Here is a 17,925-nt window from a genome sequence, read left to right on the forward strand (position 1 = left end):
AACATGGTGAAACCCCATCTCTACAAAAAATGCAACAACAACAACAACAACAAAATTAGCCATGGTGGCATGTGCCTGTGGCCCCAACTACTCAGAGGCTGAGGTGAGAGGATCGCATGAGCCCAGGAGGTGGAGGTTATGGTGAAACAAAATGGTGCCATTGCACTCCAGCCTGGACGACCTGAAGACCCTGTCTCAAAAAATAGTCTTGTCCTTTAAACAGACTGCCTAAGTGCAGCAGCTTCACCTCTTCACTGTTCCTCCTTTTCTTCCTCCCTACAGTAAAACCCCACACAGAATGGGGTTCAGGGTAAGTATTTAGATGAGTGCTGAATCATTTAAAATTTAAAAATCTCCACCTATAGGATTTCTGAACAATATCTTTATTTAGCTCAGGTAGTTGTTCTTACACATTTTTGGATACTTGGGTTAGAACTTTCCCTATTACATTAAATCAATGGTTCTTAAACCTTATGCAGGCATGTAAGCACAATGCAGGCTAGAATAGAAAGATTGTTGTGTACAAACATTAAAAATAGACATTTTATTACAAGAGTGTAGAGAATGGAGACCAATAGAAGGTAATTGAAATACCACAACCTCACTCCAGCCCCAATCCTGGTGCCTGAATATGTGCACTGCCTCTGCGCTCTGCTCCCCATAGACACAAGTCCCCAGGCCCTCCTGGACAGCAACAAGGGTTTTACAAGGCCAGAAGGCAGCCCTGTTTGTTCCTGCCTACAGGAAGGGCAGAGGAATGCGATATTCCCAGGAACTGTGTCCTAGACCCATAGGGCCAGATTGCTCAGCCTAGTTCAAGTAGTGAGACTACCTCTGTGCCAGTATCCTGGGCTGTCTCTTCCCTTCACTCTTGGCAGCTCCCAATTGTCAAAGATTGGACAGGGTCCTGGTGTGGCCAGCTCTAACTTGCTCAAGCCAGTCAGCACCTGCACAGAGCCAGCTAACTGCTGGGCCCAGGGGCTTCCAGAGAGTTCTTCAGAGCTTCTCAGAGGCCTAAGGACCTCCTAACCCTAGCAGGCCTCCTGGCTCAAGCACCACAACTTGGGAAGGCTCCATCAGCATCTATGTGGCCCTGTTTTACCTGTTGTCTGTGGAGGGTGTGCAGAGGCAAGTCCAGGGTAGGGGCAGGCAGTATCCCTTAGGCTTGCCTACAGCCCAGATAGCAAAACTGTAGCCAGATCAGTGTCTATATAAGTTTCAGGCTGAACCTTAGATCACTTAGGCCAGCCCGCCGATCTGGCTGCCCAACCAGACCAGATAGACGAGTCTAGGCCTCAGGGCTCTCAAGCACCTAAGAGCGCAGCTGCATTTGGAAGTGCTCACAGCAGGCGTGCTTCATGGTCAGCCCATAGATGGGGGTCATGTCCACCTTCACACCCGGTGGCACGCTGAACTCCACCCGCTGCAGCAGGATGGCCAGGAAGAGAAAGACTTCCCAGCGGGCAATGGTCTCACCGATGCACTTCCGCTTGCCCAAGCCAAAGAGAATCACCTTCTCACTTAGCACCTTGTCGATAGCACCATCAGGGGTGATAAACCGTTCAGGTAGGAACTCAGATGGGTTGACCCATAGCTTCCTGTAACCAGAGGAAGACAACTGAAGTGGCAGCTCAGGGCTCAGAAGCATCAAGTGAGTGGAGCCCCAACCCTAAAGGATAGAGGACAGGCAAGCAGCCCATGGACAGGAGGATCAATGCAATGATTGTATTAATAATATATAAGAGCTTAAGAGGGTAGACCCAGCCTTTCCTCTGCACCTCTGAACTTACTGGTCATGGTTGATCTGCCACTGGTTCACAAAGACACAACGCCCCTTGGGGATGTAAAACCCTTTCAGACTTGTGTCTCTTGTGGTGCTAGGGAGAAAGGAAGCTCAGTCAGGCTCAGGGCAACAGGCAAATCTCCCTGTCTCCCACGCTGTGTCCCTCCCACTAACCCTAATCAGGTATGTGGTCTGGAGTAAAACCAGTAACAGACAGCAGTGTCTCCATGGGGCCTTACCTGTGGGGGATGGTGAAGGGGACGAAGGAGGAGTGTCGGAAGGTCTCCAGGATAAAGGCCTCCATATAGGGGAGATGGGATCTGTCAGAGAGCCGGGGGCGCCGTGACCTGCCAATCACTGTGTCTGTAGAACACAGGGGACAAGATGGATTCAGGGGCTGCCTAGACTTGGCCAGGCCCCTGGCACTGACCCCTTTGAAGGGAGCCACTACCTACCTAGCTCTTCTTGGATCTTTCTCTGTACCCTGGGGTTCGTCACCAAATACATGAGGCTCCAGGAGATAGCAGTTGTGACTGTGTCAAACCCTGGACAGGGTAGAACAGAAGAAGTTAGGCAGGCGGCAGGTCAGGGCACTTGAGCACAGGAAGGACACATGGGGTAACTCATACCAGCTCCAAAGAGGTCCAAGACGACATTAACGATATTCTCATCTGACAGTTGGATATTAGCGTTCTCATCCAGCTGCTTCTCCTGACAGTGCTCAATCAGGCTGTCTGTGATGTCCCGGATGTGGCCCTTAGGTAGGGAAAGTCCACAGGTGAGCAAGATCTCAAACCCAGAGCTACCTCTCCATCCAGGTCTGGTCCTTCACTATTCCTAGCATCTTTGTTCTGGAGGTGATGCCCCCTGAGGCTGTTGTCCCAGCTTCTCTCTGCCTCTGCAAGGCTGTCTCCTACTACCTTAGAATGCTGCTAGTCCCAACTCAAGGGACAGCTGACACACAGCATCTTGTACTGTTATCACCTGGATGTGCTCTTTATCTTCTTTCTATTATGAGGCCAGGAGATGAACTCTTTAACTCTTCCTGGCTCCCTCAACAACTGCCCCAGGGTCCGGCATGTAATGGCTATTCAGTGGCTATTGCTGTCTGGTGGAAGCATGGAAGGGTTGGTCAAGTAAAGGTTCTATTTCCCTGCCAAGGAAGAAGACTATTCCACAACTGGCTTCAAGATCCCAGGTTGAAGCCTCCCTGAGAACTTGCCAAGCCCCATACAGTTCCTCTTACCTCTGACCTCCCAGGCCCTGACCCCATCGGCTTCCCACCATCCACCTGCTTTTCCCCAGACTGTACCTTCTCAAAGGTTTTGTAGTGCTCCTTGATCATCTTCTGCATGAAGCTGTGGAACTTCTCATTCAAGTCCTTGAAGCCATTAAGGGAACGGTTGGGCAGGTAGCGAAGAATAGGGATGAAGTCAGCTGGGTTTCCAGAGCCAACCACCTCCCCGAAATTATTACTCAGGTTGACTAGGCTAAGCAGTTCTTGGTGGTTGTGGTCATAGCGCTGGCCAAAGCAAATGGCACAGATGACATTGGCCACTGATACCACCACATACCTGTAGGGGTTAAAGTGCCCAGGCCCTGCCATCTGCTCCTGCAACTTGCTGATCAGGACCTCAGCCTCCTTGCTCACATGCTCCTCCAGGTAGCAGGAAGATGAGGAGGCTGGGTCAGAGGCAATAGAGAAACTTTTCAGGCCATTCTGGGCCAGGCGCCGGCGGGCAGCCCACACTGGTCCAGAGTCTGGGCCGAAGGACATGCTCTGGCCATTACTGATGAGGGTGAAGCTGTAGAGGTTGGGCCGGCCCTTGAAATCATCGCCCTGCTGCACCAGGGCCTGCCGGATGGTGTCCAGGCCGCTCAGCACCAGCACAGGTGTGGAGCCAATGCGAATCTGCAGCACGTCCCCATACCGCTGGCTCATCCTTGACAGTGCCAGGTGTGGGTTCTTTCCCAGGGTTAGTATGTGCCCGATCAGGGGCCAGCCCCATGGCCCTGGTGGATTCTTCAGGCCTTTGGGGACCCGAGGTCTTGAGGCCCTGATTACCCAGAATACTAGACAGAAGATGAGAGAGGCTAGAAGAAACTCCGTGGCCGACATGGAGATTCGGAAAAGCATGATCAGTGTAGGGATCTTGGAGGTGGCTGCTGAGAGAAGGAGCAGGAAGAAAAAAAATCAAGCCATCAGATTGGGGAACGAGAAGAGCCAACATCCTAGAGTATCAGGGAAAGGGGAAACCTTTCCACCAGAACTGCTTACTGAGCATGAAGAAGAGGATGAGGTGGGGAGAAGTTGTTGAGCTATCACTGTGGGCTAAGAATTTCACAGTCCTTCTTCATTCAGCACTAGCCACAAATCTATGAAGTAGGCTGCAGTGAGGCTCAGAGAAGATAAGTAACTTGCCCAAGGTCACACAGCCAGAAAGTGTTGGATGCAGACTCCCAAGCCAAGTTGCCTAATTCCAGAATGCTTTCTCTTAACTGCTATACCAATCTAAAATGACATCTTCCAATGTCAATCTGTGATTTCCACATAGTACCAGTACTGTTACTTACTTCACATTTTCCTAAAATCGACTGTAAATCTATCTACATATCATCATAAACAATATCTGTGTGAAAGTACAACTTTGATTTTTCCCCTAACACATTAAAATAAATACATAATCAATGTGTATCACCCCAAGTCCTACCCACTACACTTAGGAAAACCATGTTCTCAGGGGAAGTAGGGATCATCTGATCCTTTAGCCTCATTTAACATTTGGGGGAAGCAGCACTGACTTGCCCAAAGTCCCCCAGCAATCAGTGACAGAGCCAGGACTCAGACTCCTTAGGGACACTTCCCTGGAAATTTCCAGCTGCTGTCACATGTACCTCCTTTCGAAGAGTGGTCAGATCAATGAAGGAATTTTCCCAGAACCCTCAGTTCTCTGCTGCTCAATCCTAGGATGCAGGAAATCCCACCAGACCCCAGGACAGAGTGAAGAAGAGACAGGGGACAGGATGGCCACTTCCCAAACCACATTGCTCTCAACCCCAGCTCTCTGAGTTCAACTGACCCACAGTTTAAAGGCAGCTGGAGACCAGCTAGATTGAGCTCTTTAGTCAGAGAAATCCAGGCCAGGGTTTTTTGTTTTTTGTTTTTTGTTTTTTTTGGCTCAATTCTCAATGAATGAACAGTTTGGACCTCCCCCTTTTACAGGTTACCAGAGAACAGAGAATAAATGGAAGGTTCCCACTAGGCTGTAAGAAAACCCCAGACTGGAATCAGGGAAATCAGGAATGGATCTAAACTGAAAGGAAACTGAGGCAATACTTTCTCCGTAAGCTTGACCTAAAAAGGGTGTGTAAATTCATAAACCACTCCAACATATCAGGCATCTGCCTGCTACCCTGGACTGGAGGTCAGTAGACCCAACATTCTAGTCAAAGTGATCTTGGACTGCACATTTTACTTTTCTGGGGTCCAACCTCAACACTTGAGAGAGGGTGACACAAGATCTCTCAGTTCAGAGTGCCCAGCTGGATCCAGAGGGAAGAGAAAACTCAGATCTGCCGTGGGGAAGCTGACAGTCTTACCAGTGAGGCTCCCCACAGGAGAACCACAAGACAGGGAGATGGATGGTCCCTACCACAAGTATTATAGTGGACGGAGGCTTCCTGGAGGGGCTAAATCACACTAGATCCCAGAGTGAACGGGGGACAGTACCAGGCTTTGGTGTGCCATGGTGTCCCCTTCTGCACAATGGGTGTCCCAAGGACCTGCAGCCTTTGTAAGATGGTAGGAGGCCAAGGGAGATGTGACTGGTGAGTTTTTAGGGACTGGTATTTCCAGCTCCCTGCAATTGGCAATCTGTCACCCTGATTGTCTACCAGCAAAGGACAAAGAAGATGGTCAATGAGATAGGAAAGGCCTAGGACTCCTGCACAGATCTGCCTCTATTGTCTCAGCTGTCTAGGACATCTCAGCACTGACAAGCCACCCTTGGGAGGGTAAAATCTGCCAGGGGTAGCTTCTTAGGCTAGGGCAGGGTATAGCTGGTAAGAACCCAGTCAATCCCCTCCTTTCATCCTGCCCACCCAAGGAGAAGCGCCTGTCATCAGAAAGCCTAAGGGAGGGGCTGCACATATTCCAGCCTGCCAGGTGGCCTTGATGGGGAAGCCCCATGGTGGGCAGGGAGTCACTTACTAGGGGATGGAGCTGGAGCCTGGGTCCTGAAGTCCTGAATGAGACGCCATTCATATCTAGAGGTCTGGTACCAGCTGTGGGACCATGGGCAAGTCCTTCTCTTCCCCTGGCCTCAGTTTCCCCACTAGAGAGCTAGACTGCCTGATCACTAAAAACATTCTGAGCCTCCCTTTTTGGAGGTGCTAGACAGGTAGCTACCTAGGAAGTCCTGGAGGCACCAAAATGTTCCTTTTATTGGGAGAGAAGGGGCAAGCCAGAAGCCCCCCAGCAACTCACCTGTGGCTGTAAGGAGGTACTGAGCTGAGCTGGGAAGAGTGGACTCTTAGAGCCTGGGATCACAAGGATCAAGGAAGGTTCCAAGGAACTGTCACCTTCAGGGTGAGGGTGAAAGCACAGCTACCTTTATAGGCGGGCTCGTACGTGTGGCCAGCCTCCTTCCCTGGAACGCTGAGATGGAGGGAGGAGCAGCCTGAACTGGGCTGGTCTCTCTGGGATAGGAGGAAAAGGTGGAGGAGGGCAAGGGGGTGGGGGAGAGTGGGAGGGATGGGGGAGGGCGGGGGGGTGGGGAAGGGCGGGGAGGTGGGGTAGGGCAGGGGGGTTGGGCAAGAACCCACTATGGGACACCTCATCTCGGTGCCTGTACATAGAGGGGTGAGGGCTGGGGACACCTGGAAGCCTCAATTCCAAGGCGTCCCAAGGGCAATGCAGAAACCAGCCGAGAAGGGGGTTTGAGGGAGAAGTCCCAGGACAGACCTAAGAGAGGGTACGGGAAGCTCCATCCTGGGGCACGGGGACTTCTCTTCGTCATTTTTGCACCCACCAGAACACTGGGCGTGCAGATGCCTCCCCAGCGCTACAGTCTACCCGGACTCGGCAGGCGGGGGCTGGGCTGCCGTGTGGTGACCTCCTTCCCGGGGTTACTGAGTCCCGGCTCGCGTGAGAAGTGCTACGACCCCAGTCCTGAGGTCACGGGCGGCGGAAGGCCAGAGGCGCCGCGGGGCTGGCCCTGTCCCCCTGGCTAGTCCCCCCGGGCTACTAGCTGAGGTTCGCGCCTCTTGATTGAAGGATCTGAATGGATGGCAAAGGCGTAGGTTCGCTGAGCGCTCACTAGCGGCTCCGCACCGCCTCTAGGATCGCCTTAGTCCTGATTGCAACCCCGCGGTCCCTCCAGCCAGGATCCACCAGCCCTTGAGGGTCCCTCTTGGCTCCCGGAGTTGCTAGTGCTTTGATTGGCGGAGCACAGAAATCCGGCCGCGGGGGGCCGAGGAAAGACTCTGGGGGCCAGGGACCACGGAGTGGGCATCTGTCGCGGAGCCCCCACCCCACCCCCGGCTAGCTTGCGTGCGCCAGCGACATCCCTCTAGGGGGCAGAGGTCAGGCAGCCCGTCCCCGCCCCACCTGGCCCGGGGGCGCGGTGCCCAGGCGTTGCGTGAGAAGGACCGGAGGCCAGCGCAGCCACCCGGCCGCCCCATTCCCCGGCCCGGCGCGGGTCTCGCAGTCACGCGAGGTGGGAGGGAGTCGGGGCCGGGCTCTTAAAGGGCCAGCCTCGCGCGCGGCGTGGGGTTGGGGTGGAGGGAGAAGAACTGTTGAAGGGTGGCGGGTGCGCCATTGAATAAGGCGGTGCTGTGCAAAGGGTCCAGGTCTGCGTGCAGCTTCTGCCTTCGAGGAGAGACAGTCTGCGTGTGTCGGCATTTTCGGTCCACGCCTGTGGCAGGACACCAAGCCCCAGCGCCACGTGGCATGGTCTAGCTGCCTGCCTCCGACGCTGTCCTGCCCTCCCGAGCCTCCAGGGTTTCCAGGAAAAAAAAAAAAAAAAAAAAAAAAAAAAAGTTGTATTTGCTTGTCTAGCTCAACCTGGCCCCAACTAACATCGTTACCCACCATCCCCGACGTCCTCCCCAACCAGATGGCACCACCGTCAGTCGCTGGTCCAGGCCAGAAAACAATCCCCTCACCTCCTATTCCGGTCATATGCGGCCTCATGCATTGCACAAATATTTACCGAGAAAGCCATGAGCTGTTCGGAGGCGCTGGCGATTGACAGAGAAGGGAACACAGCTGACAGAACTCCTAATCTCGTGGAGCTTACATTCTGATGGAAGGAGACAAGTAGTATGCCCCAAATCTAGAGAATGTCAGAGGGTAAAAAGAGCTGTCGGAAAAAAAATAAACAGAAAAGGCGTGGGGATTATGTGAGGGCAGATTGCAATTCAAAACAAGGTGGTCAGGGACCGTCTTGCGGAGAGAGGCAGGAGTGTGGAGTCAAGAATCAACGCGCATAGATATCTGGGTAAAGAGTGTACCTGGGCAGGTGCGGTGGCTCATGCCTGTAATCCCAGGACTTTGGGAGGCCGAGCCGGGAGGATCACCTGAGGTCAGGAGTTCAAGACCAGCCTGGCCAATATGGCAAAACCCCATCTCTACTAAAAATACAAAAATTAGCCAGGCGTGGTGTTGCTCACCTGTAATCCCAGATACTGGTGGCGGGGGAGGGGGGCGGGTAGTGGTGGTTGGGGGGCATGGAGTCAGGCAGGAGAATTGCCTGAACCTGGGAGGTGGATGTTGCCATGAGCTGAGATCATGCTACTGCACTCCAGCCTGGGTGACAGAGCAAGACTCTGTCTCAAAAAAAAAAAAAAAAAAAAAAAAAAAAAGACTGCAACTGTTAGAGGGAACAAGGAAAATCAAAGCCTCCCCCCACCCCCCACCACAGTGGTTCTTGAAGGACAGAGCAGTACCAGGGATGTGCAGAGGTCATCTGACAGGGGAGTTCTCCTGGCATGTAGTCCAGGGGGGTGGGATGCCCATGAGGGACAGCACCCTGCCCCATGTGCAGGGAGCACCCCATTGAGAAACATCAAACTTCCTCTGTGCGAGGTAGAGACATTGCTGGGGTGTAAGAGAAGCAAGGTCACTCGGACTACTGTGCTAAGAATAGGAGGCACATTTCTCCACTTTGGCATCTATCCAGCTCCACTGCCACAACTCCTCCAGGGCCCATCATTGCTCCCTGGAGTACTTAGTCTCCACCCAGGTTTCCATTTGCCTTTTGCTCCTTCCAATTACTTCTCCATCCTGTGGCACCCAGAGTGTTCCTGTTAAAAACGCAAAATCTCATTCCGTCACCACCTTGCTTAAACCTCTTTGGTAGCTCCCACCACTCTGAAGATGGGAATGACAATCTTTAGCAGAACCTCCCAAGCCTGCATCCTTCTAGTTCTAGTGTCCCCTACCTTGAGTCTCAGATAAAACATCCCTTCCTCTGGGATGCCTTTCTGGATTCTCCCCACAGAAAATTAGGTTTCTCCTGGTCGCTGTTTCCAGCACTTCTCCATGGTAATTCTTAGGACGCTGGATACTTGCTATAACCCCGACCCAACCTGCCACTTCTTTCGGTATGCTCTAACAAGGAAAACCAACCTGCGGGAAATTGATCTGATACGCCAAGTCCAGGCAAGATATTAACAACTGGTAAAGGAGTTAGACACAGCTATGCTATACACAGGCCAAATGGCAAGAGAGATGTCCAAAGTGCTGATGCTATAATGGTGAAATTTAGGCAACAGAACAGGCAGGAGACAAGGGAAGTATTGCTGGGCTTTCTCAGCATTCTTCCAATCACTCTACCCTCTGCATCTTTGATTCCATCTGAGGAGCTTCATGGTACCCAAGAGAGGTCTGTCCTTCAATCCTAGTTGGAGCTAGAGCCACAGAGAGTAGAATGAGCCTGTGTGGAAGCCATGGCAAGGAAGTGGAAAGCAAGGCACTCCTAGATCCTCCAGCGTGCTCTGCAGACAACCTCTTCTTCAGCTTCCCAGGGTCCCCACCAATGCCCCAGCTCTGGAGAATCATGGCAGCCTGGTCACCAGGGCTGGAAGACCATCTAGTGCTGGGGCTCCCGACCAGGGACCCTTCTCTTGATAGAAAGTGCATTGCTTTGCTTGCATTATCTAAGAGGCTCTTGACTCGTCAAAAATTCATTAACTAATAAAGCCAATTCCTCTCTCACTTCTTAGGTGGAGAGATGGGTGCCAGAAAAGAAAAGGCCCAAGTGCACATGGCAAATCACAGCAGAGCCTAGAACTCCAGCTTCTTGCTTCTAGGCCAGGGTTCTTCTCACTATAACTTATCATCCCAGATTATGAGTGAAGCTCCAGGGAGCCAAAGGTAGACAGACTCAGCCCTTGGGCGAGGGCCCCCCACCTCTCCATACCCCTGGACTGGTGTACTGGGGTTATAAGAGATGTTATACTTCTCATCACCAAGTCCTGTCTTGGCTAATAGTTCACAATAACAGGAAGGGGGCCCACACTGGGCAGAGAAGGAGGGAGTTGAGCAGGAGATTAGAGGACCTTGGCCTGGAGCTGTACACTCAATCCTGGGTCAAAGTTTGCATGCCTTTGCGTGAGAAGCTCTTTGGCTAGGATTCCCTAGTGATCAATACCAGGAGCAGGGGCAGAAGTGCTGGGGAGGGGAGAGGGCTCTGGGCTGGAGAGATGGAGACAGCTGAGAGGGCTTAGCCCAGCAGAATCATCAGCCCAGGACTTTCAGTGAGCCCTGCTGGGGGCTGTGGGCAAAGGGGACTGGGAGACAAGCAAGACCGACAGCAAACCCCTGCCCCATGGTAGAGATGGGGGTCATACCCTAGACAGATCCTGTGATAAGTCTGGAGATGCTGCAGGAGCTGTGAGGAGGCTGGGGCAGGACGGGTGTTAAAGGATGCCCCCCAGAGAGTGGAGATCTAGAGAAGAGCCCTGGAGTCTAAAGAGCATAGGAAGGGCATTCCTAGCACGGGGAGGAGACACAATGTGAACAGCAGGTGGTAGTGGGAGGTCGGGGTGAGGCAGTTTGGGTAGATGTGGAGAACTGGGACTTGTCTCCCAATGTGTCCTCCCCCTACCCAGCCACCCTCTTCTTCTCCTGAGATCTGAGCCTGAGCACCTTCCCTTCCTCTCCTGCCTGTTCCCAGAGAGCCCAAGAGATTGAGTTTGCAGGACACAGTGCTCAGACGGGGCAGCTCTTGGCTCCCTGGCTCTTGGCTGCTATAGTTAGGATGACAGTACTTTCCCAGGACAGTCTAAGCCTGTTGTCCTGGCAGAATTGTTAAAAGTGTCCTCTTTCACTCTCAAAAGATCCTGGCTTGGATAATAATAAGTTATAGAGTCACCCCAGTGATAGTGGGCATGGGCGGGTTTTGGGGGCCCAACGTCTGTTCTCCCTTCTTTTGGCAATACCACATCAATTATCCTTTCGGGATCACCTCACCCCTACTCTCAGCCAATTGGGTTACTGTAGCTGACCCACCCCAGGCCAAGCCAAGGAGAACCCTATGGGAGTTTCCCAACACCCCTGCCTTCCGTCGTTTGCTGGAGTGCAGTGGTGCGATCTTGGCTCACTGCAAACTCCACCTCCTGAGTTCAAGCAATTCTCCTGACTCAGCCTCCCAAGTAGCTGGGATTACAGGTGCTCCCCACCACACCTGGCCAACGTTTTTTTTTTTTTTTTTTTTTTTTTTTTTTTTGTATTTTTAGTAGAGACGGGGTTTCACCAAGTTGGCCAGGCTGGTCTTGAACTCTTGACCTTAGGTGTTCCCCCTGCCTCGGCCTCCGAAAGTGCTGGAATTACAGGCGTGAGCCACCACACCTGGTCCCCTATGGGAGTTTTGATGAAATCATTGGAAAAGAGAGGTTCTCCTTCTGTCAGGGGTGGCTATACTGGCTAGAAAAAATAAGTCTGAAGCTGCCAGTAGTCATGTTTTAAGGAAGCCTGCCTTAGAATGATACCTACTCAAGGAGAAGCAGATCTGGGAGATGAGGGAAGTGGGGGAAAGAATTGAAGACATTAAGTCTCTACATCCAGTTATTCCTGAAGTCAATGAAGTTCACCCATAGAACGTCCCTGTGAAAAAACCAATTATCACCATTACCTCCCCCTTTTCTTCCTGTCTCCCTCTTTTTCCTTCTTCTTCGCCCCTGCCTCATTCTCTTCCTCCTCTTCCCTCTATTCCTCCTCTTTCTTTTCTAGTATGAGATGGGTTTGGGGTACTTGCAACTGCAAGAATTATAACCCAAACCTGCCAGCCAGGAAGGCTTACCTGGGAAAGCTCTCTGAGTGACTAAAGCCGGTACTTGCAGGCCCCAAGAAGACCTACCTAGGTTGAACACAGTCCTAAGAGGTTACTTCTATCTAGCAGCTTCCCACTGGTCTGCCTCTGCACCTAAATGGCCACCATTCAAACCACTTTGGGAGGCAAATTGTGTCTCCAAAAGACCCCGTGATGCTGTCGAGTTGTTGGCTGGCCGGTTCCCGTGAGAGAAGCCATGCGTGTGACACTGTTAATCAGTTGAGTGTGTGCCGTGTCACTGTGCAGTTCCTCCTGTGCTTCCAGTGGTCTGGGAGCAGAGCTCACCACCATGGAGGCTGGAGGCTCCTTGGCTCCAAGCAAACAGCCAACAAAGGAAAGAAGCAGAAAACAGAACCCAGAGACGGTTGCTATGGAAAGGGTATAGACAGGAGCTGTGGCCTTCAGCAGAGGGTTGCAGTTAGTTCTCAAAGACCCTGCAGGGAAACAGCCTACATGTTCTGACCTCACTCTGTTCCCAGTCTCTGTCCTGCTGTGCCTTCCATCAATGGAACCTAACTGGAAGCCAGGATGCAAAGAGTCCATGAACGCAGCCTACATAAGTTAGCCCTCTAGGACGGTGGGTAGAGAAGGATGGAAAGTGAGTCTGGAGAGACAAGTAGAAAGCATCTAGGGCTCTACCCCAGGGCCTTTGCACTTGCTCCTCCCTTCACCAGCAAACTTTTTTTTTTTTTAAGTGTGCTTGCATCTGCCTTTTCCCCCTTCCCCAATTTTTATTTATTTATTTTTCATACAAATATATAGGGTACAAGTGCAATTTTGTTACATGCATAGATTGTATAGTGGTCAGGTCAGGACTTTTAAGGTACCCAAAAACACTGTACAATTACCCAGTAAGTAATTTCTCATCATCTACCCCCTTTACCAGAAAACTCTTCTTTCCCAAAATTCTCACGTCTTACTTCCTCAAATATCACTTTCTCAGTATGCTTTCTCCTATAGTTTTTGTTTTTTTGAGACAGAGTCTCACTGTGTTTGCAGTGGCGTGACCTCAGCTCACTGCAAGCTCTGCCTCCTGGGTTCAAGCAATTCTCCTGCCTCAGCCTCCCGAGTAGCTGGGATTACAGGTGCCCACCACCATGCTCATCTAATTTTTGTGTTTTTTGTTTTTTGTTTTTTAAGATGGAGTCTCGCTCTGTCACCCAGGCTGGAGTGCAGTGGCCGGATCTCAGCTCACTGCAAGCTCCGCCTCTCGGGTTCACGCCATTCTCCTGCCTCAGCCTCCCAAGTAGCTGGGACTACAGGCTCCCGCCACCACGCCCGGCTAATTTTTGTATTTTTTTTTTTTAGTAGAGACAGGGTTTCACCGTGTTAGCCAGGATGGTCTCGATCTCCTGACCTCGTGATCCGCCCGTCTCGGCCTCCCAAAGTGCTGGCATTGCAGGCTTGAGCCACCACGCCCGGCCTAATTTTTGTATTTTTAGTAGAGATGGAGTTTCAACATGTTGGCCAGGCTGGTCTTGAATTCCTGACCTCAGGTATCCACCCTCCTTGGCCTCCCAAAGTGCTGGCATTACAGGCGTGAGTCCCCACGCCCAGCCTCTCATATAGTTTGGATGTTTGTCTCCTCCAAATCTCATGTTGAAATGTAATCCCCAGTGTTGGAGGTGGGACCTGGTGGGAGGTGATTGGATCATGGGATCGGATCCTCATGAATGGTTTAGCACCATCCCCTTGGTGATAAGTGAGTTCTCGCCCTAAGTTCATGTGAGATCCAGTTATTTAAAAGTATGTGGCAACTCCCCCCACCCTTGTTCCTGCTTTCTCTTGCACCTGCTTTGCCTTCTGGGATCATTGTAAGGTTCCTGAGGCCCACACCAGAAGCAGATGCTGCATCCATGCTGGTACTGCCTCCAGAACCATGAGCCAATTACACCTCTTTTCTTTATCAATTACCCAGTCTCAGGTATTCCTTTATAGCAGTGCAAGAACAGCCTAATACACCTTCCTTGGCCATCCCATCTAAAACTGTTACCCTGACCCATAGTTTCTATCCTTCTCTCTACTTAATTTTATAGCACTTAGAGACTCCAAACATACTGTATATTTTGCGTATTTATGTTGCAGATGGGCTATATCCCTCAACTAAAATGTAAGCTCCAACAGAGCAGGCACTTTGATCTGTTGTGATCAATGCTTCATCAATAGCACCTAGCACATAGTAGATGCTAAGTAGATAGCTGTTAAATAATTGAATATAAGCATGGCAGGCCCCCAAGTGGGAAAATACACAAGATTTGAAGTGGCAGAGGCCTTGTGTGAGAGTCTGGGTTCCTGGTAGGCAGGGCACCAAGTCCAAGACAGTCAGCTGAATGGATCCCCTCAGCTCAGATACTTTTTTTAATGCCTGCTAAATGGGCATTAATCATTTTGCTCCCAGGAGATGGGTGATCAGATACACTCCTGCCTTAAGAAGTTCATCTTGGTCTGGCCTAGCTTAGCATCCTGCCTTGTGCCGGCTTCACTCTATCCAAGGCCAACATCTGGGCTGGGTCTCACCGCCAACCACATGACCATAATAATCCTCAGACTTTCCCACCCGCCTCCAATTTTAGTCTCCAGGTTCCTCCCAACAGGATGGCTCCTCTCTCCACACCCCAGATACACCACAGTAATCAGGGGAGATTGGGCTCTGCAGCTGCTCTCAGCAGGATTGGGACAAAAATCCTCCACGTTTTGGTAGGTGGGGAAGGGCTATGAAGATCCAGCCTCTGGGATGCTGCCCAGAGAAAGCTAGGGAGTGGGTGGCCCAGAGCTTCTGGGCTGGCCCTAGATGGAGGGCAGTGGAGATGAAAGGAGATCTTTTTCCTTTCTCTTGTTCTTTTAATAACATCAAATATGATTAATTTAGGTCCATATTATAGATGGAAATTTGACTAATTCTTCTCAGGTTGGCAGTTTATTATTGTACAAATGTTTCCCAAGCCAATGAATTGTGAAAACAGCCTTGCAGGGGAACGTTTGACCTACTGAAGGGCATATTCGGCATGATCAGAGGAACACTCTGTTTCCAATTTAGTAATACCTCTTTACATATAAACACTGAGGTTTGTTGATAATGAACATTCATGTCCTGTCATCGAAGCAGAGCCTCTGGGGACACTTCTCTATCAGCCAGGTGCTCCTAGAAGTGTTCTGCCCTGGTTGGAATGTGCACCCCAAATTTCATGTGTTGGAAACATAATCCCAAAATTCATATGTTGATTGGAGGTAGTGAGGGCTTTGGGAAGTAATTAGGATTAGATAAGGTCATCAAGGTGGTACTCCCATGATGAGACTGGAGGCTTTATAAGAAGAGGAAGAGAGACCTGAGCTGACATCACACTCTTGCCCTCTTACCATGTAATGTCCCCCTCTGTGTTTTGGTGTTTGGGCTTGTTTGGTTTGTTTGTTTGTTTGTTTGTTTTTGAGATGGAGCCTCATGCTGTCACTCAGGCTGGAGTGCAATGGCGTGATCTCAGCTCACTACAACCTCCACCTCCTGGGTTCATGTGATTCTCCTGCCTCAGCCTATAATAACTGGGATTACAGGCATGCACCACCATGCTCAGCTAATTTTTGCTTTTTTTTAGTAGAGACAGGGATTTCACCACATTAGCCAGGCTGGTCTCAAACTCCTGACCTCAAGTGATCCACCCATCTCAACCTCCCGAAGTGCTGGGATTACAGGTGTGAGCCACCATGTCTGACCTAGTCAGTGGTATCCTGTTATAGCAACTGAGAACAGACTGAGACGGACATGCTCCCACGGTCTCTGCCAAGGAGGTAACCTATTCAGATCCACTGGGGTGTCCAGCCGGTGAGGGCCATTCAGCCAATTTACGAATCCTTTTCCAACTCAACTGCTCTGGCACTTGTAGACACCCAATAGCCCTTTCCCCAATCTTGATTTTTCCTCCCTCTTAGCACTTACCACTCTTGTTTTGTCTAGGAACCCTCCATCTTCCTTTCTAGAACTATGCGTTTTAGGGGAAGCTGACCCCAGCCCCAGCTTCAGAAAGTGGGTCTTGGCTGATCTGAACCAGTCGTTGTGGCCCTTGCTGTCTTGCTGGTGATTTAATTAAACATAGATCTGTGACATGATTCTGGCCAATGATATGTGGAAAAAAATCTGCTGGGACAACTTTTAGGAGAAAGTTTCTTCACTCTTCAAAGGGACACATGAGAATGAAACTAGACCCCTGTCTCTCACCATATACACAAATCAAATCAAAATGGATTAGACTTCAATCTAAGACCCCAAACTATGAAATTACTAAAAGGAAACATTGGGGAAACTCTCAGGACTGGATAAAAGTTCCTCTTTTCTCTCTCTCTCTCTCTCTTTTTTTTTTTTTTGATAGAGGCACAGTCTCCACTATGCTACCCAGGCTGGTCTCGAACTTCTGGGCTCAAGTTATCCTCCTACCTGGGTCTCACAAAGTGCTGGAATCATGGGCATGAGCCACTTTGCCTGGCCTGGACAAAGATGTCTTGAGTGATATCTTACAAGCACAGGCCGAAGCAAAAATGGACAAATGAGATTTCATCAAGTTAAAAGCCTTCTGCACAGCAAAGGAAACAATGAACAAAGTGAAGAGACAATCCACAGAATGGGAGAAAATATTTGCAAACTACCCATCTAACATGGGATTAATAACTAGAATATATAAGGAACTCAAACAACTCAAAAGGAAAATGTCTAATAATCCGGTTTTTAAATTTCATCTGGCAAAAGATCTGAACAGACATTTCTCAAAAGAAGAAATACAAATGGCAAGCAAGTATATGAAAAGGTGCTTAACATCACTGATCATCAGAGAAATGCAAATCAAAACTACAAGCGATATCCTCTCACCAGTCAAAATGGCTTTTGTCCAAAAGATAGGCAATGACAAATGCTAGAGAGGATGTGGAGGAAGGGGGAACTTCGTACACTGCTGAAAATGTAAATCAGTATAAACACTATGAAGAACAGTTTGGAGGTTTCTCAATAAACTAAAAATAGAGCTACCATACAATCCAGCAATCCCACTGGCAATCAGTATGTCAAAGAGATATCTGTACTCCCATGTTGACTGGGGCACTGTTCACAAAAGCTAAGATTTGGAAGCAACCTAAGTGTCCATCAACAGATGAATAGGTAAAGAAAATATGGTATATATACACGATGGAGTGCTATTCAGCTGTAAAAAGAATGAGATCTGACTGGGCGCCGTGGCTTATGCCCAGCACTTTGGGAGGCTGAGGCGGGCAGATCATGAGGTCAGGAGATTGAGACCATCCTGGCTCTCAATCTCACCCTGTCTCTACTAAAAATACAAAAAATTAGCCAGGCATGGTGGCGGGTGCCTGTAGTCCCAGCAGGAGAATGGTGTGAACCTGGGAGGCGGAGCTTGCAGTGAGCCGAGATCACTCCACTCCCACTCCAGCATGGGCGACAGAGCGAGACTCCGTCCCAAAAAAAAAAAAAGAATAAGATTCTGTCATTTGCAGCAACATGGATGGAACCAGACGTCATTATGTTGAGTGAAATAAGCCAAGCACAGGAAGGCAAACTTCACATGTTCTCACTTATTTGAGAGCTGAAAATTAAAACAATTGAACTCATGGAGATAGACAGGAGAATGATGGTTACTAGAGGTTGGGAAGGGTAGTGGGAGCAGGGAGGAAGTGGGGTTGATTAATGGGTACAAAATATAGTTGGATAGAATGAACAAGATCTAGTATTTGACGGCACAACAAGGTGGCTACAGTCAATGTATTAGTCCGTTTTCACACTGTTGATAAAGACATACCCAAGACTGGACA

At 50.2% G+C, this 17,925-nt stretch overlaps 1 protein-coding gene across 2 annotated transcripts; it reads right to left on the minus strand.

Moving 5' to 3' along the window:
* Positions 1 to 362: 362 nt before the first annotated feature.
* On the minus strand, positions 363 to 6,445 carry LOC126960000 (cytochrome P450 1A1). Of its 2 annotated transcripts, none has more exons than XM_050799858.1 (7): positions 6,270 to 6,445; positions 3,096 to 3,946; positions 2,413 to 2,539; positions 2,239 to 2,328; positions 2,023 to 2,146; positions 1,791 to 1,877; positions 363 to 1,598 (listed from the first exon to the last, which is right to left on the minus strand). In XM_050799858.1, the coding sequence occupies exons 2-7, from the start codon at positions 3,918 to 3,920 to the stop codon at positions 1,313 to 1,315; spliced, it is 1,539 nt and encodes a 512-aa protein (XP_050655815.1). In that variant the 5' UTR covers positions 3,921 to 3,946; positions 6,270 to 6,445; the 3' UTR covers positions 363 to 1,312. The 2 variants fall into 2 exon arrangements, with proteins under 2 accessions (XP_050655815.1, XP_050655814.1); XM_050799857.1 differs by having other exon boundaries at positions 3,096 to 3,949.
* Positions 6,446 to 17,925: the final 11,480 nt, after the last annotated feature.

This window comes from Macaca thibetana, chromosome 7 (assembly GCF_024542745.1).
Source record: "Macaca thibetana thibetana isolate TM-01 chromosome 7, ASM2454274v1, whole genome shotgun sequence".
Taxonomy (NCBI): Eukaryota; Metazoa; Chordata; class Mammalia; order Primates; family Cercopithecidae; genus Macaca; species Macaca thibetana.